Source organism: Thamnophis sirtalis, unplaced genomic scaffold, assembly GCF_051295495.1.
Source record: "Thamnophis sirtalis isolate CommonGarterSnake01/CBP01778 unplaced genomic scaffold, rThaSir2_p1.2 scaffold_8, whole genome shotgun sequence".
NCBI lineage: Eukaryota > Metazoa > Chordata > Lepidosauria > Squamata > Natricidae > Thamnophis > Thamnophis sirtalis.
In genome coordinates this window covers 37,868,479-37,895,727 of record NW_028261388.1, presented here as the reverse complement: position 1 = coordinate 37,895,727, position 27,249 = coordinate 37,868,479, and the positions used below count along the sequence as shown (strand labels likewise).

Here is a 27,249-nt window from a genome sequence, read left to right as displayed (position 1 = left end):
CTGTAAACCGCTTAGAGAGGCCTGAAAGGCCTATGAAGCGGTATATAAGTCTACTGCTATTGCTATTACTGCTATTATATTATCTTTGCCCCAAAGATAATATATTTTCTTGGTATATTTTCCAGCCTTTGATTCTGATCTGTTTTCTGATCCAAGCTATATTTACCCCTTCAAATAGATGCTTTGTTCTGTTCTAAAAATAATTCCAGCTCTGATTCACTGCAGTGTCTGGCATGTCCCCCCGCCCATAGCAACTGGCCATTGTCTGGTGAAGCAATTTCATCTTAAGGTGCTAGTGGATATACTATAGTTTTGCTTGGTTTAAAAAAAAATAATTTTGTGATAAATCCATATATGACCTATTAACTCAATAAAACTATTTTTAGGCCTAGAAGTTCATATTCCTTTGCAACATCATATCTCCCAATGGGCACCTTTACTATTTCTGTCCTGGCTGACTGAAGCATGCACCCCTTGATTTTTCACTTTCTTCCTATAGTACTGGAAAGCTTCCTTTCATTAACAAAAATCTTTCAGTTTCAATATAGGAACTTTTCAACTTTGTTTCTATGAAGTTAATCTAATAGTTCTTCCTCACTACAAATGTTTCATGGACCTACAGAGGAATGTTAATACCAAAAGGTATTCTCTGTTGCAACTGATTGCTACAAGGATACCAAAGGGGATGAAAGAGGAGGAAGAAGAAAAGTTTGAATTAGTGCCTAAAGCCATAATATTTTGTGTGTGTGTGTGTGTGTGTGCGCGCGCATGCGCACGCGTGTTTGTGTGTGTGTGTAAAAGAATCTGGGAAAGTAAAGGAAAGCCATAAGACTATTGAAGTCTGAAAAGAAGGGCATTAGTAGACAGGTCCACATACAGGCCATCCTGTGTAGTTTGCCTTCACTGCACAGATGGTAAGGCCAATAAATAATTCAGGTCTTGGGGCAGCCATCAACCCAACCGCATTGTAAACTATTATAATCTGAAGCAGCAAGCTTAAGGACCAGGTGGAAGGAACATGGGAAACAAACAGTTTTAGGCTATAATGTGGAATTGCTCCCAAAATATATCTACTGTCTCTCCATTCCATAATAGTTAGGTGACCAGACCTCCCGCATTTGGCGGGACAGGCATGCTTTTTCATAATTTTTCCTGCTTCCGGGGCCGTTCTCAAAAGATCCCGCTTTTTAATTTTGGCGCCTTCTTCGATAGCTCGCTCCCCCGCCCATCCTCTGCCGCTCGCATGGGCGGGGTAGGGTAGCGAGTGAGCGGGCGGATGGGCAGGGGAGCGAGCTCGCCTTTCCAGCCCCACTTCCACCTGGACAAGCCATGGGAAAGCCTCCGCCTCTCCGAAAAGAGCCACCTGTGTGGGTGGCCCTCGGTGGGTTCTGGAAGCGGCACCTTTCCACCAAAGCATCCCTCGTGCACTTTGGGGGCCGGCGGGCGAGGTGAGCACAGTGGCCGGAGACTCCTCCATGGGACCCCTTCTGGCTCCGTCTGCTTCCCAGCCTGTCCCGGCTCTTCTGACTCCTGGGGCCGCCGCTTCTCCGAACTCACCCAAAGAGAGTAAGTGACGAGCATGGGCGGGGTAGTGTAGCGAGTGAGCGGGCGGATGGCGGTGGGATAGCCACCAGAAGCCTTCCTGCCCACCACCGGCTGCACTGCAGCTGACTCGCTCCGGGCGGGCTGGAAGGCTTTGGGCATCCGGGTGGGAAGAGCCGCGAGCAGATGGTGGTGGGATCGTTTCCCGGGAGCCGCCAGCCTTCCTGCCCAACACCTACTCTCCCTGGACTTGTTTTGATGAGCGCGGGGCGACTGACAGTAGTTTGCGCCGGCTGCGCCCACTCAAACTATCGTCAGTCACCCCGTGTTATAAGATTAAGATCTCTTGAATTAGATTCCGGCTGATGCGGCGGGCGGCGCGGATTGCAGCAGGGATGGCCGCCAATTGCAGCCCGATTGTGCCAGGGGCTGCGCTGTAGGGACTTCTTCTCCACACGCCCCCTCTCTATTCTTTTCTTCAGTTCCCACGCCCCGGCAGGTCCACACAAGTTCCTCGCCTAGTTAAGCACGCCTTGGATCCAAGCCCCGGGGCACCTTTCCATGGTTGGCCAAGCTCCTGCTCTCTCCGCAAAAGGTAGCCTTGCTGCCGCCTCTCTCTATTCCCTTTGCCCGCTGTCAGTTAAGAACAAAGCCCACGGTGGGGAATCTGCTTGTTTGTGTGCCTGGGATTCTTTGGGGTGTGTGTGTGTGTAATTGTCTCCAGCTGAAGGAGCGGTAGCAGGAGGAACGAAGCTCGGAGAAGCCAGGGAAAAGATGCAACCCCCCCCAAACTTCCCGCATGGGTTAAAGTAGAGCCTTGGGATGCCTTCATATGGAATTGCCCCCTTCCTCTCGGCTTTGACCTAGGGAGATCCCAGGCGCTCCCGCCACCCAGCTGGAAAGGAGGAAAATCGCGGGGTTGGGGAGAATCAGTGAGCCAGAGAAGGCTGTGGGTGTCTCCACCATACACTCAGGTGCCAGCCCTGTTGCTGCTGCTACTGGGCGGGAGCGCGGGGGTGGCGTCCAGCCAACCTGCTGGAAGTTTGGCAACTGACAATGGCAATCCGTCTTGCTTTCCCACTCCGCTCCTCTTTCCCAATGCAAAGGTAGACGGACAGAGAAATAAGGCAGAAGAAGGGACAGCAGCCGATGCCTCAACCGACAAGAGGCACGTCCTCCGCACCCTTAGCAGGACCAGTCCCATCTCCCCCGCCCGTCCCCGCCAGCACAGCCCCTGGCGCAATCGGGCTGCAATCGGCGGCTGTGCCTGCTGCAATCCGCGCCGCCTGCCGCATCAGCCGGAATCTAATTCAAGAGATCTTAATCTTATAACACGGGGCGACTGACGATAGTTTGAGCGGGCGCGGCCGGCACAAACTACTGTCAGTCGCCCCGCGCTCATCAAAACAAGTCCGGGGAGAGTAGGTGTTGGGCAGGAAGGCTGGCGGCTCCCGGGCGGCGATCCCACCACCATCCGCTCGCGGCTAGGTGGAAAGCCAGGGAAACGATGCACATGCTCAGAGGCCAGGGTGACACAAAGGAGAGATGCGAGAGGCCCTGGGATTGGTTAGAATCGGATGAAGCTTGGCTTTGGAAAGGTTTGGGGGGGACAAGCGAAAGTGAAAGCCCCAAGAGTGACGCAACCAAGAAGAGTTTTGCAGTGTTCCATGGCCTTCCCCCTTGGGAAAGGAGGGTTGGGATCACAGGCACCTGACTCTATTCGCTTTGGGTGTGCATCATAATGTTGTAAGCCACCCGGAGTTACCTGTGTGTGAGGTGGGCTGCCCTATGCATTTGCGTGTGTGCGCTGGAGAGAGAGTGAAAAAGAGAGGGAGAAATAATTATATTTATTAGATAGATCAGTGTTTCTCCACCTTGGAGACTTGAAAGAATTCTGAGAGTTGAAGTCCACATACTTTCAAGTCTTCAAGGTGGAGAAACACTGAGGTAGATGATAATGAGATGAGGGAGGGAGAGGGAGAGAGAGAGAGAGAGTATAACTAGATAGACAGATAGGCAGGCAGATAGACGGATGGATAGAGAGAAAGAGAGAGAGATAGGTAGGCAGTCAGATAGACAGATAGGCAGGCAGATAGACAGACAGACGGATGGATAGAGAGAGAGAGGATATGTATAATTAAGGTGACCAGACGTCCCTAGCGAGGCCGCGGGCTGGCAGTAACCGCCGCGGCCTAGCTCCCTCTCCCCGGTCAATGGTGTCCCTTTTTACCAATCTGAAAATCTGGTCACCTTACATAATAGACCACTCTATTAAAAAAATATCTGTTAGTAACTGAATGAAAACTCATTTCTGATTGTGCAGCTCTTCAGGTCTCTCTCTCTCTCTCTCTCTCTCTCTCTCTCTCTCTCTCTCTCTCTCTCTCTCTCTCTCTCTCTCTCTCTCTCTCTCTCTCTCTCTCTCTCTCTCTCTCTCTCTCTCTCTCTCTCTCTCTCTCTTTCTCTCCTTTTTTCTTTTTCAAATGGCTGCATCAACTCCTATTCTCCATGCACTTTTCATGAAATGATTTTCTGATTTTTGTATTTCCCATGACAAATAGCTTGGCACAGACTTTCCTTAAAACATATTGAACCTGCTTACAAAATTGTAGGAGGGGGAAAATGACAAATAGTTGAACCACATGAAAAATCGTAATTTTAAAAACCCAAATGAAGCAGTGCTATTCAGAAAACAACATATTTATAGATGTTTCCCAAAGTTACAAAAACATATGTATAGAATAAATTCTTTAGAATGTGAAATAATAAAATAGAAATAGGCTAGCTGCCTACAGTGAATATTCTGTGGAGAAAAGGCAGGTATGGAAGTTAGAAATCTGCTGTTGCATAGTTTCTGAAAGCAGGTGAAAGAAACAAGTGTTACCATATCTGAGAATATGTATTACTTCTTTTTTAGACAAATGGATAAAATAAAAATGTGCATCTGATATCTAATATTTTTAAACAGATATCTGATGTCAACTCTTTTAACAGAAATTTTCATTTTTTCATGTATCAACTTAAATAGTTCTACAGTTGTCAATTCTTCAAAATATTCATTACTATAGAGCAAAGTTATACATGTAATTCAATTATTTATACCGATCTGCATTTGACTTCAGTATTTGAGTAATGTAATTGTTTTGAAACATAAAGGAAAGGAATGTACACTATAACAATGTCCTGGTCACCAGTGCATTTTTTTCTTCTTTCCATCTTTTTTAGATTTCTAGATTCCCCATCCCAGTCCTTTTTCCTCCTATATGGAATTCCTGCAGAACTATTCATGCCTAATCACCTTTTCCCTTACACTGATAATTATCAAAAAATTTCTCGCAATGCCATATTAGCAAACCATTTAAACATATTTATATAGCTTATATTTAATGGGAATCAAATGTAAAGATATTTAAGAAGAATCTATGTCTAAGCAATTATTATACAGATTGACAAACATAAGGCAGTTTACTGCTCTAGACCAACACACACACACACACACACACACACACACACACACACACACACACACACACCTTATGGTGACTGCCCAATGGAACAGCTCTTCACTGAGGTTCAGAGAAACTTGACTCTTTTAGCCTTAAAGCTGCCATACCCAATAAAAACCTCAATGGCAATAACAATCATAAAAGTCTGAATATTTTTATTTTTGAATAATCAGTGGTCTTGTTTCTCTATCCATTTTCACATACTGCATGAAGGAAAGTTCAGATGAAGGAAAATTAAACTTATGTTAGCCTATATTGTAATATTTTATTTTGTTTCATGTTTAAGTTTCAAGTTTGGTTTAATGTCAAATTAGAATTATGCCTGCTAAGGTTTTCTTGTTTTCTATGTTGTGCTTTGTGTGTTTGTATGATGTGCCAATTTTGTGCCAAGACCAATAATTACAGAAGTCATCCTGGAGGTTATGTGCAGCCTGATTCTGGGTACTTAGAAAAAGCTGCAGTTGGCAAATCTAAAAAAGCAACACTTAGATATTGACAGAATTGGACAGTTTTATACTACACTACTTTCTAGATTTTAAAACCAGTTTATAGGCTTTGCTTTAACCCTAGTGAGACCAAGTTGCTTTAGGTTTTAGTAGTTCTTGGTTCTGGGATATTTCCATCTCATATTTTGAATGGAGTTGCTTCAAGCCAGGGCTGAAATGCTACATGTTAGGGCTGGTTCGCCTGAACCGGTTGGGAAAAAAATGCTAAAAAAAGTAAAAAGAAAGTTTCAATGATCAGCTGTGTGACAATCAGCTGTGCCGCACGATCATCAGAATTTTTTTAAAAAACTTTTTAAAGCATTTTTCAAAGCAGACTTCAGAGCATTTCATCCCTACTCCAAACTGATCCTCTGCACAATCTAGGAGTCCTCCTGAACTCATGGTTCTTGCTCAAGAAGGAAGTGGTAACTGTGGCTGAGAGAGTTTTGCAAGATTTACATTTTGTGATACTAGTGCTTGTTCCTGGACTCCAATTGGTTATGCCTTAGTCAGTTCCTTATTACTACAAAGTGCCATGGGGTGCCCAAAAGTATTCAGACATTTTGACTGGTGCAACATGCAGGAGTGTGAGCCATTATCGTACCAGTTATTTGACAAATGTGACATCTCTGCTCTATAAGCTGCATTGGTTACCACTGTGCTTCTGAATGCAATAAAGTTGCTAGTGGTTATCTTTAAAGTCCTTCATGTCTACAGGCTGGGTTACTAATGGGACTGTTTCTCCTCAGTACAGACTACCTATCCTGTTAAATTCAGCAGGAAAGACATGCTCCAGATTCCATCCAATATTGGTCTCTTTAAATAGAGTAGTGTTTCTCAACCTGGGCAACTTTAAGATGTATGGACTTCAATTATCAGAATTCTCCAACCAGCATTAATACAATTTCCACCAAAATGTATGAGTCCTTTTCCAATCTAAGGCTAACCTCTGTACTTTATAAATGAATATTTATACCATTAATACAAGGAGATCTTGTATGAAAGTATTGTATTGATACAAATTCAATGATTAAAGTGTAGTATTGTGGGAAAACTATGCCCTGAAGTTTGATTCTGTTGGGGTTCAAGGTTGACTCAGCCTTACATCCTTCCAGGTTGGTAAAAGAGGACCCAGATTGTTGGGGTCAATATGCAAAATAATGCTTTTACCTTGTACACCACCCAGTAAAAGGCTCAGAGACAGCATATAAGCCTAAAAGGCTATTGCTGTCATTGTCAATAATATAGGACACTATGGAACATTTATGTTTAACTTCTGTTACTGATACACCCAAAATATAATCTGTTTGCCTAATAAAGTAGATAATAAAGTGTTAAAAGACACTCTTGATGAATTCCTTCAGACGTTTTGATAAATGAAGCAATAATTCCATTTGCAATGAGCTCCCTAGAAAGAGACTTGTCATAATTATAGTTTCTTCTCTGTTGATATAATCTGTTTGTCTTGTGCCATCACATTCAGCTATCTTATTTCACCATTATACCTGCAATAAAGCAGGAACCGGTTGGAATTCCAAAGAAGACACCTGCAAATATCCAGCAGAATCATCGGCCATATCAATCACGTATTAGTTAAGCATTCAGGAATTTTCTAGTTTCCACAGATCTCTTGGGGGGGGGGGAGATAATGTAATGGGCCGATAGCTTTTGCAGAAGTCATCAACAGTCTAAAATTCCACATGAAAATATTTGACAATATTTGATTCTGCTCCAAATTTCTTCTTATAAGATGTTTTAGGGTGATGACACATCAATAAACCTCTAATGATTGATGCAGCAGTCCAGGGGTCAATCAGACCTTTTTAAAGTTTTGTTGGAGAGTGCTCTGTGTATATATTTGCATATTTGAAAATTTGATGGTTTTTATTCTCTTAAATGTTCTCTAGATCGCTAGGCATAAATCAGAGGAATTATTTTTTTTGTACACTGCAAATGGTAAACATCAGTATTCAATGTTGAAATTCTACTTATCATATTACTTAGAATAATGGAAAAAGTCTAAAGCACATAAAAGCTTTTTTTTTTTAAAAAAAAACCATCATTGTTACAGAAAAGCAGAACATAAATGGACCACACAGCTATTTTCTTAGAGTATATTCATTCCATTATTGGTTTAAAGAATTTTGGCTATGTTTTGGCACAGTCTGTGATACATAAATCAATTCATGCATACATATAAGCATACTACTGAACCAGAACTTATAAAGGATAGTGACACTATCAGCATGCTACAGTAATCAAAACTCTGATATCTATGAATGACTCCAGGAGCTCTGTGGTGTCCTAGTCTTTGCCTTAATATATTAAAATGTTGTAACTCCCATTGTCCTATTAAGCTTAACTGAAATGCAATGGATGAATATAGTTTAAATATACTGTTATTCATTTATTTTATTTATTACTATATCTTGTTCACTCAAATTTTTCTCCTTATTTTCAAAGCAAATAAAATTCTGAATTAAGCAAGGAGAAACATCTATTTCGTACAGGAAATATACAGTACAGGAAATATAAATGCCATCTAAGATAAAAGAGATATAAAAGGATTGTGAAACCCTGAAAAATATAATCCATAAACTAAAAAAAACAGGCCAAATTTAAGAAATGTTATATCGATTAAGCCTCTGAATGTTGATATTTAAAATATATACTGTATTACAGTATTTACGAAGTATCATTTATTTTTCTAGAACAGAGTTGTCCAGTAATAAAACTTATTTATTTTAACACTTCTAGTTTTTTTAGTGCAATGTAGTTTTTTAATGAAGGAAAATCTCCTTCATAATCTCTGAATAATTAAATGGAATTTTCATAATATCAGTGGGTAGAGTGTGAAAATTAGAAATTTTTGCCTTATGTTTTTTGTGTGTATGTATTTGTGAGTGTGTGTGTGTCATCTCAAAAACCAGAAGTACTCAGCATTGAAGATACAGCATATAAAAATAAATTGTATGTTGACAACAAGGTATTTTAAATTAAAGTGTTCTTGGAAGCTAATCAATAGAATGGATTAAATGTTTAAATATATGGGTTCCTAATTAATAGTTGAAATATACAAGTTCATTCAATGCACTCTTAAGTGAACTGGCCAAGCAAAATGGCTAAAATGATCTTATTTATTTTTTTATATTTATATACCTACTCCATCCTCATAAAAGGTGACTTGAGTTAATTGAGAACCACAGTAGAATTTCAAATAGTAGAAAGGGGAAATATTCTTTTAGTGTCTCTTAACTTACAAGAAATTGAGTGATAAAGTCAGAATTATTCTAATCTTTATTTTATTATCAAAGATAAGAAATCAACTGACTTCAGCTATAGAAACCTGTATTTAGAACATGCATAATGGATTTTGACTTGTTTTCAAAACCTGTTGCCTTTCATCCATTGAGTCTGTTTTGAATATCTTTCTTAGAATCATATTTCACTGAAATGAGCAATGTCCAATTATTACAGTCTGGAATTACTGAAATGGAAAAATAAGGCATCTGAGATCATTTGAAATGAGGTAGTGACTGATAGGTTTCCATATGAAAAGGGAACAAATCTGGCCGTGACAGAAATTGTATTATAAACTTTAAATTTATAAAGTTACTCTCCCTCTCTCCTCTCTCTCCCTTTCATCTCCCCTGGTAATATCAGGCAATAACAAAAGCTGATTTGAATAATGTCAGATATCTGATAATGAAGAGAATGTTCCATTGCTTAGGAAAATATGTGAATATTTGCAGTAAGGCCACATAAACTTTATATTTGTCTTGTTAACTGACTGGTAACATTCTATAGCTGTGATGGCAAACCTATGGCACGCTTGCCAGAGGTGGTACACAGTGTCCTCTCTGATGGCACGTGAGCTGTTGCCCCAGTTTAGTTCCACTGCAGTGGCCACGTGGTCTTCGGGGCTCTGCCACATATGTGCAAGAGGTGTGTGTGTGTGTGTGAGTGTCTGCATGTGCATGCATGGGGGACTTGGAGCGTGTGGGGGCTGTGCACATGTGGGGGTATGGGGATTGGGCAATGTGCACATATGTACAGGGGGCAGGGCACATGCATGGATCCACTCATGCATTGCATTTTGGGGGTTCGGACATGTGCACAAGCATATACTGTGGCCACTTGGTCCGGAAAAAGTTAGCCATCACTGTTCTATAGTATTACTATATGTCATTGATCATTGGAGTCTATTATTTTCACCTGTAACTCTTCCTGATATACTGTATTTTAGACATAGGAATGCAGTACCTTAAGAAATACAAGCATCTTATCCACATGAGAGTTTTACAACATACTTTCAACAATTATTATATTCATTACTCTAAATTTGCAAATTTAGAATAATGAATCTTTGGCTAGATTCCAACAGCTGAGTATTGTATAAGCAGCTAGGATTTTCATTGCTGTGAATAGCTTGCATTTACTGGTTCATAAATTCCATAGATAAATATAAGACCCTATTCTTGAAGGAGTTGATAGAAGTAAGATTAATGCTTCCAAAACAGTATTATGGAAAATAGTAAACCGCAAACACAGGGTCAATCAAAATGGACTCAAATGTCTAGACACCAATGTACAGAGAGTATGAGGAACAAGGTAAGTTAGAAATCCAAGTAAATGAGGACAAATATGATATTGTTGCCATTACAGAAACTTGGTGGGATGAAACCCACAATTGGAACATACAGCTAGAAGGATTTAAATTATTTAAAAGAAATAGACCAAATAAAAGAGGACGTGGGCTTGCACTATATATAAGAAATAACTACATCTTTACAGAAATAGAGCAGAACAATTATGAGAACTATCTTGAATGCATTTGGATCAATATTAAAGGGAGGGGGGAAATGACATAGCCATAGGTCTATATTATAGGCCACCCAACCAAGCAGAGGAAGTAGATGAACTTTTTGCTAGTCAGCTAACTAAGGTATGTAGGAAGCACACCACAATAGTAATGGGGGATTTTAACTACCCTGACATAAACTGGGAAACAAACTCTGCACCAAGTGGACAATCTAATAGGTTCCTAACAAACCTAGCAGACAACTTTGTTTCCCAAAAGGTAGAGAAGGGAACAAGGGGACAGTTAATTCTCACTAACAGAGAGGAAATGATAGAAGGTGTTGAAGCTACAGAAACCTTGGGGGCAAGTGATCATGCAATACTGGAATTCAACATTATGCAAACACAAGTAGTAGAACAAAGTCAAACTAGAGTATTGGACATTAAGTGAGCTAATTTCAATAAACTCAGAGAAAGCTTAGGAAGGATACCATGGATGAGAATCCTCATGGGGAAAACAACTCAAGAAGCTTGGGAGCTTTTGAAAAATGAGATTACAAAAGCCCAGTCTATCACAATACGAATGAAGAAGAAAAATAACAGCTCCCAGAAGAAACCAGCATGGCTACATAAAGAACTCTCTGACAAATTGAAAGACAAAAAGGATAAATATAAAAAGTGGAAAGAGGGGGACATAACTGAGGCAGAATACCAGCAAATAGTCCTAACCTGTAAAGATGAAGTGAGGAAAGCTAAGGCTCACAAAGCCTCGCCACAAAAGTAAAAAATAACAAAAAAGCTTCTTCTAACATGTTAAGAACAAGAAAAATGTCAAGGAAACAATTGGTCAATTGCTGGGAGAAAGTTACAATAAGGTGACAAGCAACAGGGAGAAAGCAGAACTATTTAATTCATTTTTTGCATCTGTCTTTACACAAAGGGAAAAACAGTCCAACCTATCAAAAACAGCACCACAAAAATTAGATTATGAACACAAGTTGAAACAGGGAAGAAAATGGTAATTGAGCACCTGTCTACCCTAGATGAGTTCAAATCACCAGGACCAGATGGATTACACCCCCAGGGTTCTGAAGCCAGGGTTCTGAAGGAACTAGCAGATGAGATCTCACAACTAATGAACTATATCTTTCAGAGATTCTGAAGCACTGGGGAACTGCCAGGACTGGAAAAGAGATGATGTAAATATAAGCCATGTTCAAAAAAGGAAAAAAAAATAGATCCAAGAAACTACAGACCTATCAGCCTGACCTCAATGCCAGGGAATATTTAGGAAAAGATAACCAAGCAACGAATTAGTGAACACCTAGAAATAAACAAAGTAATAGCCAAAAGCCAACATGGGTTTGTCAAAAACAGATCATGCCAGACTAATCTTATTGCATTCTTTGACAATGTGACAAAATTAGTGGACCAGAGGAATGCCGTCGATATAGTTTACTTGGACTTCAGTAAAGCATTTGATAAGGTAGATCATAACCTACTACTAGATAAAGTAGAAGAATGTGGGTTAGACAGCATCCCCACCAGATGGATTCATAACTGACTGACCAACCCTACTCAACATGAAGTCTTCAATGGAACTGCATCTACATGGTGGAAGTATGCAGTGAGTACCCCAAGGCTCTGTTTTAGGCCAGTACTCTTCAACATGGTCATCAATGATTTGGATGAAGGGTTAAATGGGGAATTCATCAAATTTGCAGATGACACCAAGATGGCAGGAATAGCCAACACTCCATAAGATAGGCTTAAGAAGGATCTTGACAAACTTTACCATTGGGCACTATTTAACAAAATTAAATTGAATGGTGAAAAAAAATAAGGTTCTACATTTGGGTACGAAAAACAAAATGCACAGGTACAGTATAGGTGGTACCTTGCTCAATAGTAGTAACTGTGAGAGGGATCTTGGAATCCTAGTGACAACCATTTAAATATGAGCCAGCAGTGTTCAGCAACTGCCAGAAAAGTCAACACAGTTCTAGGCTGCATAAACAGAGGGATAGAATCAAGATCATGTGAAATGTTAATACCACTTTATAATGTCTTGGTAAGGCCCCACTTGGAGTACTCCATCCAGTTTTGGTCACCATGATGTAAAAAAGATGTTGAGACTCTAGAAAGAGGGTAGAGAAGAGCAACAAAGATGATTAGGGGACTGGAGGCTAAAACATATGGGGAATGGTTGCAGGAACTGGGTATGTCTAGTTTAATGAAAAGAAGTACTAGGGGAGACATGATAGCAGTGTTCCAATATCTCAGGGGTTGCCACAAAGAAGAGGGAGTCAAACTATTCTCCAAAGGACCTGAGGGCAGAACAAGAAGCAATGAGTGGAAACTAATCAAGGAGAGAAGCAACTTAGAACTGAGGAGAAATTTCCTGACAGTTAGAACAATTAATCAGAGGAACAGCTTGCCTCCAGAAGTTGTGAATGCCCCAACACTGGAAGTCTTTAAGAAGATGTTGGATAGCCATTTGTCTGAAATGGTGTAGGGTTTCCTGCCTAGGCAGGGGGTTGGACTACAAGACCTCCTCTTCCAACTCCGCTATTGTATTATTGTATTTATATTTTGAACATCAGATACATCTAACTGGTGAAATGTGATCAGAAGTGTTTCACTAAATTTCATTCATATGTTTTAAACAGAAAATCCTTTCCACAATTAACAAAAGGTATTTTTAAAAGATATTTATAGTTAAAAGTTGTCTTACTGTGTAAGTCCATAAGTATTCATAAATAAACCATGAAAGGTGTTTAATTATTTGTGCCATTTTGTATATACAGTATGCTTCTACTGGTGCAGTTCTATTTTTAGAAATAGAAACTATATTTCAATGACATCAGATATATACCCAAAATAGCCAACAAACCTACGATGATCGACTTACCCCATTTAGAGGATAGGTTTTCCATCCTAGCTCTCCAATAGCAGTGGTTGTATCAAGCAATACGACTAGAAATAAATAAATAAAGTTAATTAAGAATGTGCTTTAAGCAGTTTAATGCAGCAAGCTACACAACTTTATAAAATTACTATGTTTTTTCTATGTTGCATTAGGCAATAACTCAGGAAATATGGATATTCTAAAATATATATTTTCCATTTCAACTGTTAATAAACATAATTTTAATATACAAACCTGTCTAAGATATTTTAAATTGCTTTTTTGGTGCAAGAATCTTTAATAGCTTGTGTGTAGAAATTAACATAGAAACATGTCAATAGGAACATGGGCATTATTCTTTGTAGAATAATATATGCCTGCTTAAGGTTAGTATTCTTAAGTAAGTATTTTACTGTTGTGTGATTTGTTGCACTTGAAGCAAACATATTCTATATTTCGAATATATCTTACTGTTCTCACGAAAAACATCCATAACAAGAACAAAAATATTTCAAAATTATAATCAATACTAAAGAATTAATAACAGACAGTTTCTTCCAGTTTTGAAATATAAAACTTATATTTTGGATATAAAATCTGCAGTTCTGTATATACTTATGCTGAACTAAGTGCTAGAAAATTATTTTTAAGAAGTCACACATAGCATTAGGATAATAAAACCTTATTTTGTGCATATGTGCATATATATGTATCTATGTGGCCGTGTGTGCAAATTTAAATACACATATTGTTTTGAGAATGTTCAACATTGATAATATGCATTTCAGATAGTTTGAACAGTTTGTAAGGTATTATTTTCTGAGGTTAATAGAATTATGATGCTTTTTTTATAAACCCAATGACCTGGATTTGCATAACATATTAAATTATATACAGGAAAAATATTTGAACAAAATATGACAACAAACTGGTTGTTTAGTTTATGGTTCAGTAATTGGTAAATAATTGGTAAACTGGTAAATAATTAAAAATAATTTATCATACTTTTATTTAAAGGTAAATACTGGTTTCTGATGTATTTATAAACTCACCACTATTCAAAAGCAATGTAATAAATGTAGAAGCAGTGTAGAATATTTTAGAAGGCTTTTGTTTATCTGAATAAAAATGTGGAAATTGGTGGAATATATTAAATTAAATGCCCCTATAAATCCTGGCAGAAAGAAACAGCAGCATGCTATAATATGTACAGGAAAACTGTTACATGATAAGGTGATGTCTGAAAGTCCTCTTTGCTTTGTTTTTGTAGAAATTTGATATTTCATTAGATTCATGTTTAGTTCATATTTCTTTCAAGTGGAAATGCTTAACTGTACCAGAAAAATACCACATACTGTAACTCTAATCTTGTTCTTTTCTATGGAGTAATAACAAGGAGTGAATAATGCTTCATAGGTTCTCTTCTGAGGAACTCTAGGCATTAAACACCCACATGCTGTTGATACATCCCTCTCTGCATTTGAATGTATTTAATATGAATATGTAGGATAAAAATATAGCATACATTTCATAGGCTGCAAATTCTGAGATTCATGTTAAAGTTAGTTATAATATTATCAAGAAAATATGGTCCTTTTTATACCATTTCTAAATAAATAACACATATTAATTATTCTGTTAAATAATAGGACCATGCTGAGGTACATAATATGTAGAATGTTTTGAATCTTCTCAACAATAATTACAAACAGATTCAGTATTAAACTTATGTTAAATAGGAAAGAGCGCCATTTTGACTGTCCTTCTAGACACCAGTAGGTAGGCCATTCTTATTCCCCTGACTAAGGTAAGGACTGAAAAGCATAAACTAAAAAGAAGGCTCTGACTACCTCCTTGAATTATGTAGGAGTAACTCTTGAGACAAAAACACTCATGACAGATGCATGGATGAGTTAATTTTATTTGAGGGAAGCAGTTGTCAATCATTCAGCTATCAAGACATAAAGGACTTTTTTAAAAAACAAAACCAGTATTTTTAATGGTTCTCATAAATTTCATGTAAGTCAATGCAGCAGTTTGCAAAATTGATGACACATGGTATGGAAGAATTTCATTTGTCAAATGCACTTGAGATGCTAAAATCTACATCAACACCACTTAGAATACATTGCAGTAGCTGATTCTATAGGTAAAATGATAAATGTGGCAAAGCTATTGCCAATACCGCATGTTTTAGAAAGAATTGCAACTGATGGATTAGTCATAGCTGAGCAAAGCTTGTCATAGCTGTGAGCTACATACTCTTATTTAGCAATAGTCTTGTGTCTAGGACAACACCTAAGTTGCAGGTTCAATATCTAGGGGGCTGCTACAAAGAAGAGCAGGTCAACCTATTCTTCAAAGGACTTAAATGCAAAACAAGAAGCAATGGATGGAAACTAACCAAGGAGAGAACCAGCCTAGAACTAAGGAAAAATTTCTTGACAGTTAGAACAATGAATCAGTGAAACAACCTGTCTCCAGAAGTTGTAGGTGATCTAACACTGGGGATTTTAAAGAAGTGATTGGACAACCATTTGTCTGAAATAATATAGAGTTTCTTGCTTGAACAAGGGCTTGGACTAGAAGATCTCCAAAGTTGTTATTCTGTTATTTAATGAAAATAAAAGAATCCCCTAGCAACAGGCAAAAGACTCCAAATTTTCTGAAATTCAACCTCAGGATGCAGACTTAAAGCCTTCAAATACCAGGTCAAGATTTCCACTGTGTCTGATGAGGTACAACTAAATATTATTGATTTGTTGATAATACCTCAACCTACATTAGTAGGTGATGTCTTCCAGTGGCTTTATACAGATATTAAAATGCAAAGAGAGAAATGCAACCACAAGAGAATGCTTTCCATTCCTAGTCATCATGAGCAGCTGAGAAAATATGGTTGTTGGCATTGAAGACTGCTGAGAAGTTCAAAAGGACATCTTGAAAAAAGTGTACTCCCCATGTAGATTTCAATAAAAGTAACTTGCAGAACAATAAATAGGATTCCCATTCCATGCCCAGGTCTGAATCTATATAGTATTGTAATCAATTTCTTCTAGAAAATACCTCTTCAGAATGAGTCACTAGAATGAGAAGGCAAGCAAAGGCAGGTTTATTGTTTCATTGGGTGAAAAATTAAACATGATGATTGGAATTCTGCAGAGAAGTTGGTAGCTTAATTGTTATGGATAAATTTCTACACTGTGCCTTAGTTGAGCTCTAAACAACAGAACATGATTTTCTTCTAGGAAACAGGAGTGGAATGTGTGATAAGCCAATGAAAGAACTGGAACAATAAATGAGGTATGCAAAACTAGCTGTGCAAATTTTCTCTTTTCCTATAGGAAGGTTTGTGTTTAAAGGATTCAAGAGCATAAGTTTAAAATGGTAGATTTTTTTGTCCTTTACTGGAAGTTCGTGAAAGATACAGCTGTATATTTATACCTATTTTATTTTTATTTTTCATTTTCATTTTCATTATTTTCATTATTTACTTACTTACTTACTTACTTACTTACTTACTTACTTACTTACTTACTTACTTACTTACTTATTTATTTATTTATTTATTTATTTATTTATTATTTTGTCCAACATGTGAACAAATAACAGGTATAAGTATAAACATAAAGTTGAACACAGTGAATGGGTACAAATAAATGGAGACAGTAGGACAGGGATGGTAGGCACACTGGTTTGCTTATGCACACCCCTTACAGACTTCTTAGGAACATTGACCACTCTGTTGCTGAAGTTGTATTTTCTGCAATCAAGTTTGGAGCAGTTTACCTTGAGTTTGTATCTATTGCTTGCTCGTATTATTGTGGTTGAAGGTGAAGTAGTCATTGACAGGTAGGAAGTTGTAGTGGATAATTTTGTGTACTATACTTAGATGGCATAGTTCTAGATTCTCTAAGCTCAAAATTTCAAGCCTGGTGGCATAGGGTATTCTGTTGAGTAGAGGAGTCTTCTAGTGAAATACCTCTGGACTCTCTCAATTGTATTAATATCCGATATACGAGCCAAGGTGGCGCAGTGGTTAAATGCAGCACTGCAGGCTACTGCTAGATCAGCAGTTCAGCGGTTCAAATCTCACCGGCTCAGGGTTGACTCAGCCTTCCATCCTTCCGAGGTGGGTAAAATGAGGACCCAGATTGTTGGGGGCAATATGCTGACTCTCTGTAAACCGCTTAGAGAGGGCTGAAAGCACTATGAAGCGGTATATAAGTCTACTGCTATTGCTATATACAGCACGGATTCCAGGCAGACAAGCTGTATTTAAGAATTGGTCTAGCAAAGGTTTTGTATGCCCTAGTTTGCAAGTACAATATTACCAAGAAGAAACTTCGCAGGATTAGGTTGAAACTCTTACATCAAGGCACTGAATTTTTCCATAGGTAACACTGATACAAGTGGCCCATAATGAGGTCAGCTATATTTCGCTCCCTAGAATATGGTTCCCAATAAGGCAAGCAGTGTGCTCTAATGCAGCTTTTTTTTAATGGAATGCTCTTCAGATATTCGCATTTCAACTTTCCACCCTGATATTTGTGATTCTATAACATAACAAATATGTTATTTATGTAAATTATTATTGATTGGGCTTGTTTATAGAAAACTATTTATAAAATGACAATATTAACATTTGGTAAACACTTGCTTCAAACATTTCAGAGTGTATTTTACAGCCTAGCTTACTTCCCAATTTGTTATAAGCATTCTTTTTTAAAAAGTACTAGATATTTATGCACAGCTCTTTGAATGAAAACTACATTCATTACCCTGAAGTGTTTTAAAGTGATTTTCACTGGAAACAATGCACTTGTATATATTTTTTACCAAAAAAATAATAAATGAAAGAAAAAAAATACATACAAATCTGTCAGCTAAAACATGATAAAGAAAATACTGAGTTGTTATTTCATAATGGGATTTAGTCACATAGGTGGAACAGCATAAATAAATCTCACCAAAATGCCATATGTATTCTAGAGAAGCTTTTAACTAATAGCTCCTTACAAACAAATGAGATAATAAATCCCAGCAACCAGTACAATGCTTTTGTGGCTTTGGGAGGGTTTTTTTCCTTTTAAAAATCTCAGAGTCATTAGATTTTTCTCCCAAATAAGTCCTTCAGTCTACAGTATTGTAAATCCCTAATCCGAGGCAACTAGAAAAATCTATTTTCTTTGACATCTGAAAGGAAAAGGAGCTGCTTTCACTGTTTCTTGTTGTATTATTGAATCTCTCCCCCCCCCCTGCTGATCTGCAAAGAGCCCATGAAATGAGACATCTGAGATACAAAGGCAAATGTCCTGGAGATTCAGACACTGGAAGCCCTGACCTACTTTTCTGATTCACTCAGCAGCTTTTCCCTGTCTCACCTCATCTTTTCATCCTTGATCCTGGTGATGGGCAAAATGCTAGTTCTGGAAATCCCTAAATCCATCTCCTTGAACTGAAGAACTTTCTAGCAATGGTACTTTGATAAATGTTGTTAGGATCAGAATCCATCAGCCTTTCAGACAAATATATTTCTCACTTCTGAAGGAAATGTTAAGTCCCCTTTGTAAAGTTCCTGCCTCTGGAGTTGATCGAATGTCTGTGGCAGAAGGTGTTTTAACAATAGCTAGATGGCTATCTGATGGAGATGCAGTAGAAGTGGATAACCACACAGGGGAGGGGTTGGATTAGGTGTTCTTCAATTTCCCTTCTAACAGGTTTACATTCTGTGATTTCTTATGCTACAATTGGTTTGCTCTCTGAACTGAATTATATATAATTTTCAGAACTTTGGTAGTCTTGTTTTCTTTGTGCAGCACAAAATAGGTTTGTGGACAGTGGAAACTGATCTTCTTTGTGTGCCTTTTGGGACATCTGCAGTCATTCCCCAAATTACTAAAAATATTGAAAAAAAAACCAAAAACTAAAATTGTAAACTGCCCAGAGTTACCATGTGGTGAAATGGGTGGCTAATAAATTTTACAAATAGACAAACAAACAAACAAAAAACAAACAAATAAATAAATAGAAATCAACAAGGAGAAAATGTGGCCAGATCAAATTCAGTGGTGGACTCATCAGGAAGGCTTACATAATCCAATACCCATAAATCTGTTTTGCCCTGCACCCTTATAGGGAACAAAAATATTTGATTTCAAAATTTATTGAATTTAAGGGAGAATATCATTTTACCATTGGTAAAGGATGTTCTTGCAAACATTTGATGTTATGAAGTGGGAAAGGAGCGCATATGCACATTCATTGCAAATTATGTCTCCCTTCTAGTTTCTATGCTTTAGTAAAACCCTAAAGGAAAATTAAATGAAGGTTTTCATTTGTTTCCCCAAGTTTGGAAGTACGGGAAGCTAAAGAGGTTTCAGATGTGAAATGAGAACTAATACCAGCAAACTTCTCTATGTCTAAGCAATATACCTCAGAAATGCCACCAAGAATATTCAAAAATAATCTCAAATATTCTGAAAATCAAAACAACAGAAGCCTGTTTTAAAAATAAAGAATGTGATTGAGAAAATGCAAGACAGATTTCTGCAAAACATTGCTTTAAAGATTTGAAAAGTTTTTTATGCGCACTTTAACATTGTAGTTGCCTTTGGGGAATGAGAAAATGAAGGAGGAAAAAAAATCAGGCTACTAGAAGGAAGATACAGCCTAGCACAAATACAATAATCTCATATCGGTTCACTGTAGTTCAGAGAAAAAAATATATTCTTCTCTCTTCTGTAAATACAAACAATACAATCAAGGTTGAAAGAGTATGTCTGATGGCATTCTGCTGATGTATATCTCAAACTTGAGCCACAATTAAATCTCTTTCCCTTCCACACTTGCATATTCAAAATATTCCTGCTTTCAACTTTAAAACAAAAACAAGAGCCATATGTCTTAGGAAAGGAAAGAATATCTGCTAATGATACATATTTAAAGGCTGTTTATTTGTTTATCACATTTTGTATAGCCACCCATCTTATAAGAAAATGACTCCAGGTAATGTACAAAACTAAAAAAAAAAAGAAAACCAATAAATACATGCTGCTTAAAATATTATTAGAAACTATTAAAAAGCACACAACCCAAGAGAGAATGAAGTTACCTACAATAATCATCAAAGCTCCCCAGTTCTCTGCCCCACCAGACCTGATAACACAACCTCCTCCCCCAGTCTTGAAGAATCTGCACAATGTGAAGAGTAAAATAAGATTCCACAAGCCCTGCACCATGGCAGAGAAAGCCCATCTCTTGAACCCTGCCAACCATAATTCGGTTCTGACCCAGGCTGACTTAGAAAGCATGAGCAAAGTCTTAGTCCTGACAAAACCTCTTTTTTACATGATGTGAATTCCTTTCATTCACAGTCAACAAGCCTTATCAAACAGTCTTTCCGAAGATTGTATATCCACATGCACCTTATCTCGTTAGGAGCGCTACCAGATAACTAGTCTCCAAACACAGAGCAAAACAAAACCTGGCACGGAGTTTCTCACAAACAGAATTTTCCAGACCGATGAACGAATAATTTCCTGCAAAAGCCCATTTCCTGTTCATTCCTCTTTTGTTTCCTGTAGGAAGAGCCAATCACTCCAAGGTGTGGCTTTACTCTTGAGTTAACCATTCTTTCTTGTCTTCTGGCAGCTCTGTACATGTGCACACTGGGAACAGGCTCCAGCTGTTCTCTGCTTCGCTGCTGTCTAGCTCCCTCTCTGCCTCCAACACAGAGCCTTCATCTGAGCTTTCCTCACACCTCAGAAGTGGGCCCTGTTCTTCCTCAACCTCCTCACTGTCTGACTCATCTGCCAGCTCCACAGGCCACTGCAGACCACAACAAATTCCTTGACAGATGGGAATTCGGTCACAGCTAATGTCTTATTTGAAAATCTATTCTAGAGTATACTAAGGATATGTTCACTGACAAAGCTAAGCCCCATTTACTTCGGTGAGATTTTAGCATAGGTTTCACATACAGTACATAGGTTTCCAGCCTTAATGAATTCCTATTTAATGAAAACTTTGAAAATGTACCTATATTCCTGCTGAAAAACATCACAAAGCATACAAAGCAGGGCTTATAGCTATTTTCATTGATATAATAATGTGGTTTTTTCCCCCACTTTTGTCAGAAGCAACAAAGTCTTCCAGATTGAAAGGAATAGCCAGTGATATCATCATTGCCCTGGGAACAACCAGCTGGGGCTTTCTTTATGTCCCTGGCAGGAGCTTGAGTGAAGGACGAGCATTCGACCCTGCCTCACAGCAGCTCTCAGGTCTCAAACATGACCTTGATAACCTCCTGCCCAGCCTCCCACTTGAGCTATTGCACCAAATGTAATAATGATTATAATAATAGTAGTGCAGAAAGAAATTTCATTTATTATTTATTTATCATTCTAGCATATGGCTTCATGACACTGGGCAGCTTGCAACAATTAAAAACTTGTATAAAAATAAACAGTAATATTAAAAAAACAATATAAAAATCATACAAAAGGTTTATTTACTTCTGAGCCATATGTCTTTTTAACTGCTTGAACAGCTAAGCAGTCTGATGTTTTCTCTTTTATAATAATACCTTAACTGATCCAGTCTGACACTTTTGCACTCACTGTTCATTTATTATTTACAATGTTAAGCAACAAGCCTTAGCAGCGTGTGCATTTTACAGGTGCATGGCCAGGCTGTCAAACTGAAGTACATGCTTGAGAACAGCAAGCCTTGAAAATCTCATTCTCTATGGCACAGTCTGTTATCCTGTTATTGTTCCAAAATAACAATCAGTCTTCTGTTTCTAATGTATGCTAAAATGTGTGGGCTTTAAAAATACATTCCACACTGCCAGCTATCACTTGCCTACTTATATCTACTTGTTCCATTTGGTTTCCGCTGACCATCTTGATAATTTAAAAGAAAGATGAAAATAAAGAAACTTTTTCTCACAAGATCAGCTATTTTGTATATGGAGAAGAAAATGTTCCCTCTGTACATTTTGCTTAGAAATCAAATGATCAGAATTATTATTTCTGAATCATGTTAACTGTGTTTCAAATACTAAAAAAAATTACAACTGGATGCCTATTGAGAGAGAGTGGATATTCCTACCCTTGTGACATTACAAGTCTAAAAATAGCCTGAGCCAATAAGTATCCTTCCAATGAATTCAGATCTTCATTATCCAACATCAGTGCTGATGTTTCCTAGGTGAGTAATAAGATATCTTCCATCAAACATCCAAACTCAGAAAGCACCAAGAATTCCATAGTTCGACCCTGAGCTATAGATATTATCAGTGGTAGTTGACAATATCCAACTGATTGTCAGAATCAGTAGTTCCGATGACAGCTCCCCCCTCCCCATCCTGTCATATATTTCCTTCTTTCTGGCTCAGCTGATTCACAATGCACAGCTGATTTCTGCCCCTCCGCTGTTCTACTTACCAGGGCTGCCTTAGAAGGTAAGCAGCCGAGCTTCAAAGTGCTGTATTTTGAATGCTGCATGCAAGTGCATTAGCGCTCATGATCACCGAACCAATTGTTAAACCAGTTGCAGCCCACCACTGAATATTGTCTTCTATTGAATTTTAGATCTTCACAAGGTCTGTTGATTAACAGCAAAACTCCCACACCCAAAATTGCTTAAACTTTCTGCCCTATCTTTCTGCTTCTTCTGTATACAAGATTTATAAGCACAGATATACAATAAAGAGTCAGATTTGAGAGTACGGTTTTCATTTCTTAAATTACATTGTACTTGGCAATCGGTCAAAATAGAAAGGTGTGTGTGTGTTTGTGTATGTGTGTATGTATATATATATTTGTTTATATGTGTGTGTGTGCATATTTATTATATATATCATAAAAATATTGCAAGTTATGAGTTAAATTGCAATTTTGTCTCAAGAAGCTGCATACAAGCTGATGTGCACTCATCTGTGCTTTATAACAACTTTGCAAGGAGCATTATAAATGCTACTTAAACTAAGAGTATGATGAAGTGAAATTCAAATTAGGGTTTCTTGAATGAGATTAGTTATATTATTACAGCTTTCTGCAATCGCCATCCTGAATATATATTAGACTTCTTTCCACTTCTGTACTGACTTGTGTTACCAATAAACTTAACAGGCTAAAGCATACTTGCTGTTACTACTATGAATCACTGATGGTGCTGCATAATTGTCTTTACTGTAGTAGCAAAAATGTAAATTAATATGCCAATCTTTTCCCATATCAGAACAATAACTGAATAACCACTACTAAAGAAAAATATTTATATATACAGTAAATTCATAAAGTCATCCAGGTTGCACAAAGTAATTCTGGGCAGCATACAACAATAAATATATAAAGACAATTATTAAAAATTCATAAAAATACAACCATATGGTACAGGAAAGAGTGAATCAAATGCAATGCCAGAGCCTTCATAAGATGTTCACAATCTCTTGAGATCACTAGACCTGATGATATAGACAGGTCTTGAGACGCTTATGGAACATAAAAAGGGACAGGATAATACTTTTGTGTGGAAGAATGTTCCATAAGATCGGCAGCACAGCAGAGAAAGCCCACATCCTGGAACGTTTCAAATGTAAGTCCCTAACAGACAGGACCTGAAGCATGCCCCCTCCGCCAGGTCTAATAGAAAGAGAAGGTGTCATTGGGGAGATGCTGTCCCTATGATAACTTAGTCCCATGCCATAAAGAATTTTAAAGATTGAAACCACAACTTTGAATTGGGCCTGGAAGCAGACTGGCAATCAATGAAGGTCATACACATGGGTGTGACGTCCTATTGTAAAAGCATACATAACTACTCATGCCACTATAGTCTGAACTAGCAAACTTTCCAAATGCTTTCCAGGCAACATACAATTCACTGCAGTGATCCGATGTGGAGGTAACTAGGGTCGGTACTGTGAGCAGAGCCTCCTGATCTAGGATTGATGCAACTGGATACAATATAAATGGTGCAAAAGCCTTCCTAATGGTGCAAAAGCCTTCCTAATAGTGAGTGCCACCTGCTCCTTGAAGAGTTATGCATCTAGGAAGATCCTCAAATTGTGCACTAAACCAGTGCAACCCTATCTACCATCAAAGATAACATAGTCCTAGAATGGACAAGCGCCAAAACCCAAAGTCACTCAGTCTTGCCATGGTTCAACTGAAGCTTGTTGTACCCTATCCCCAATCATTTCAACCTGCAGTAACGGAATAATCACACCTCATTCCATGGTAACAGAATATTCATATCTCACTTCATGGTAACAGATGACCGTATGCAATGCCTTTGTGTAGATGTTGAATAGGAAAGTTGAGAATACTAAACTGTGCAGTTCCCCACATAGTAGGGACTGAGATTGGGAACTCTTCCCCAACCACCACTAACTGGAATTGACCCTGGAGGAAGGAGGTGAACCTGCAGATACCATATTGGCTAACCCCAATCCTCTAACTGATTCCAGAAGGATGCCATAGGTAATGAAATTGAAAGCCACTGTGTGATAGGACAAGGATGGATGCAAAATCCCCATTCTATCCTCACTGAACAGCATTAAAAAGGCAGCCAGACTTCCGGCGATGATGTCATCATGCTAGGATTGAGGAACAGCAGCTCCGGTAACCTGTAACTCAAACTTCTTCATTTGGGTTCACTTTTGAGCACTTCAGAACCTGAAGAGATCAGCAGATTCACGGGGAAACTCTGAAGACACTGGGGTGGTAAGGCAAACCTCCCAGTGGGTAGGAGAAACCCACTAAATGGACAAGGATCTATCCTGTCACTTGGACAGGACTGGAGCAATAGTGACCGCATAAGAGGGAAGCAAATAGAGAAAGCAGTTGAAATTGAGGCTTTTGTTATCATCAACAACCCCCCAAAAAGGAGGACAATGTGAAATTGGCAGAGCAGGAAGAAAAAGGCTCTGTGGTGAAGACTGTTTTTATTGTCCAGATTCTTGCTGAAAAACAGTGAGGGCTGAGGCAGAGAGCCGAAAGTGGCAGCGTGAATAATAGAAGGAGAGTGGCCACAGAGGGCAACCCGATAGGAGAGGGAGGAGAAAGCACCAAAAGCTGGCATTCACAATGGGAGTGGGATATATTGGCTGTTGAGAAGAGCTGGAAAGCACTCAAGGATCGTATAACAGTCCAGCTGTTTGTTTGTTTTTCCTTCTCCTTTCTGCTCTTTTTCTGTTCTTTTTTCTTTCCAAAGAATATCTGAACTGTGAACAAAGTTTCAATCGTGAACAATAAATCCAGGTAACGAAGAGCTCAAGGGTTTTTGGTTTTTTTTGCGGGGGATATTCTACAAATATACTGTACTTATTCTCCTCGGGAGTTGGAACTGGATAGGGGATAGTAGGAAAAGAATTGTTTTGGAACAGTTGGATAATTCTTTTATCCCCCCTTTGTTCTGCCTTTGCCCCTGGGTCTTCTGTGATTACTGACTGTGATTGACAGAATGGACAGTGATACTGAGGAGAAGGTGAATCTAGTGGATTATAAATTTGAGCTGCGAAGGCTGATGCAAGAGAAATTGGCTATGACATAAGGTGAATTAAAGAAAACCATAGTGAAACTAATTATTAGAACTAAATATCTGTATAACTTATATAATTGAGAGATATTTATTTGCATAAGATAATAGTGTGATATATAATTCTGTGATATATAATAGTTAAGGATTAAAAATAGAATAAAATAATATATAAGATTGTCTAGATATTGAAATGTGATATTAAGAAAGGTTAATTATTGTTAAATATTGAGATATATAACCACTGATATTTGTGATAAAGTAGAAGTAAAGTAGAACCTGTATGCAATTGTGGGGGATGATAAATAGAGGGATAAAGATGGAAACTAGTACTAATTTAGTGAAGACAGGCAAAAAGACATCATCCAACCCTGCTTCAGCAACATCCTCACCTTCAAATCAAAAATCTATCAAGAATACATTGGGGCAGGAGAAAGGCGGAACGATGGCAGGAACAATGGGACCAGCACAAACAATGCAAAGTATGCAATTTATGCCCCAGATGATACAAGAGACAATGACGAAAACCCAAGAAGCGATAGCTAAAAATCATGAAGAGATGAGGAGGAACCATGAAGAAATTAAAAACTAAATGGGAGAATTGAAAGGAAATATTAAAAACATGGATGACAAAATTAAAAAGATACAGAATGCCTTAACAATCAACAAACAGAAAATCCAGAACATTGAAACAAAAATAGAACAAACAGATAGAATGGAGTTGAAATATGCACAAGTCAATAAAGAGTTAGAGGAATCAATAATCCAATTTGAAAATGAAAGAGCTTCATTTTATCTAAGATGCCAAAACATAGTTGAAGAAAAAGAGGAAGACCTGAAAGGAAAAATGATTGAAATCTTCACTGAAATTTTACAGAGAAAGGAACAAGAGTTGAGAGAAGATATTGATGAGTCTTACCGTGTGCGTAGCAATTATACCAGAAGACATAGGCATGTAAAAGAAGTGCATGTAAGATTTGCCAAAAAAACAACTAGAGATGAAGTGTACAAAAAAACCCAGAGAAGGGACAATAACATACAAGGGAAAAGAGTTGATTACGCTTAAACAGATACCACGCAGAGTCCGGGAACAACATAGATGGTACCAATTTTTAACTAATCAGTTACATAAAAACAGAATAATGTACAGATGGTTGGTACCAGAAGTGATATTGGTCTCTTGGCAAGGAAAAAGATACAAAATAGAGAATATAGAAGAAGCATAAAAATTTTATGAAAAATAGTTCACAAGGGAAGAAGAACAAGGAAATAAAGAGGACCTAGAAAGTAGAAGTCAAGAAGAAGAAACAGCAGAAGACAAGGAAAGAAATAAGAAAGAAGAACAGAAGCAAGAAAGAGAGCGAACAGAAAGGGAAGGTGCGAGAGGAAAAGTCAGATACAAACCAGTAGTAATAAAAAAACACCGCATCTAAAGATGGACCAGGTAATAATAATTATCTTGGTA

General features: G+C 38.1%; 1 protein-coding gene across 1 annotated transcript in view; it reads right to left on the bottom strand.

Moving 5' to 3' along the window:
* EPHA6 (EPH receptor A6) overlaps nucleotides 1-27,249 on the bottom strand; it is a 415,820-nt gene that overhangs the window by 366,161 nt on the left and 22,410 nt on the right. Inside the window, exon 2 of the mRNA XM_087721464.1 lies at nucleotides 13,242-13,306. Within this exon, the coding sequence (XP_087577590.1) occupies nucleotides 13,242-13,306 (65 nt within the window). The remainder of the gene's footprint in view (nucleotides 1-13,241; nucleotides 13,307-27,249) is intronic.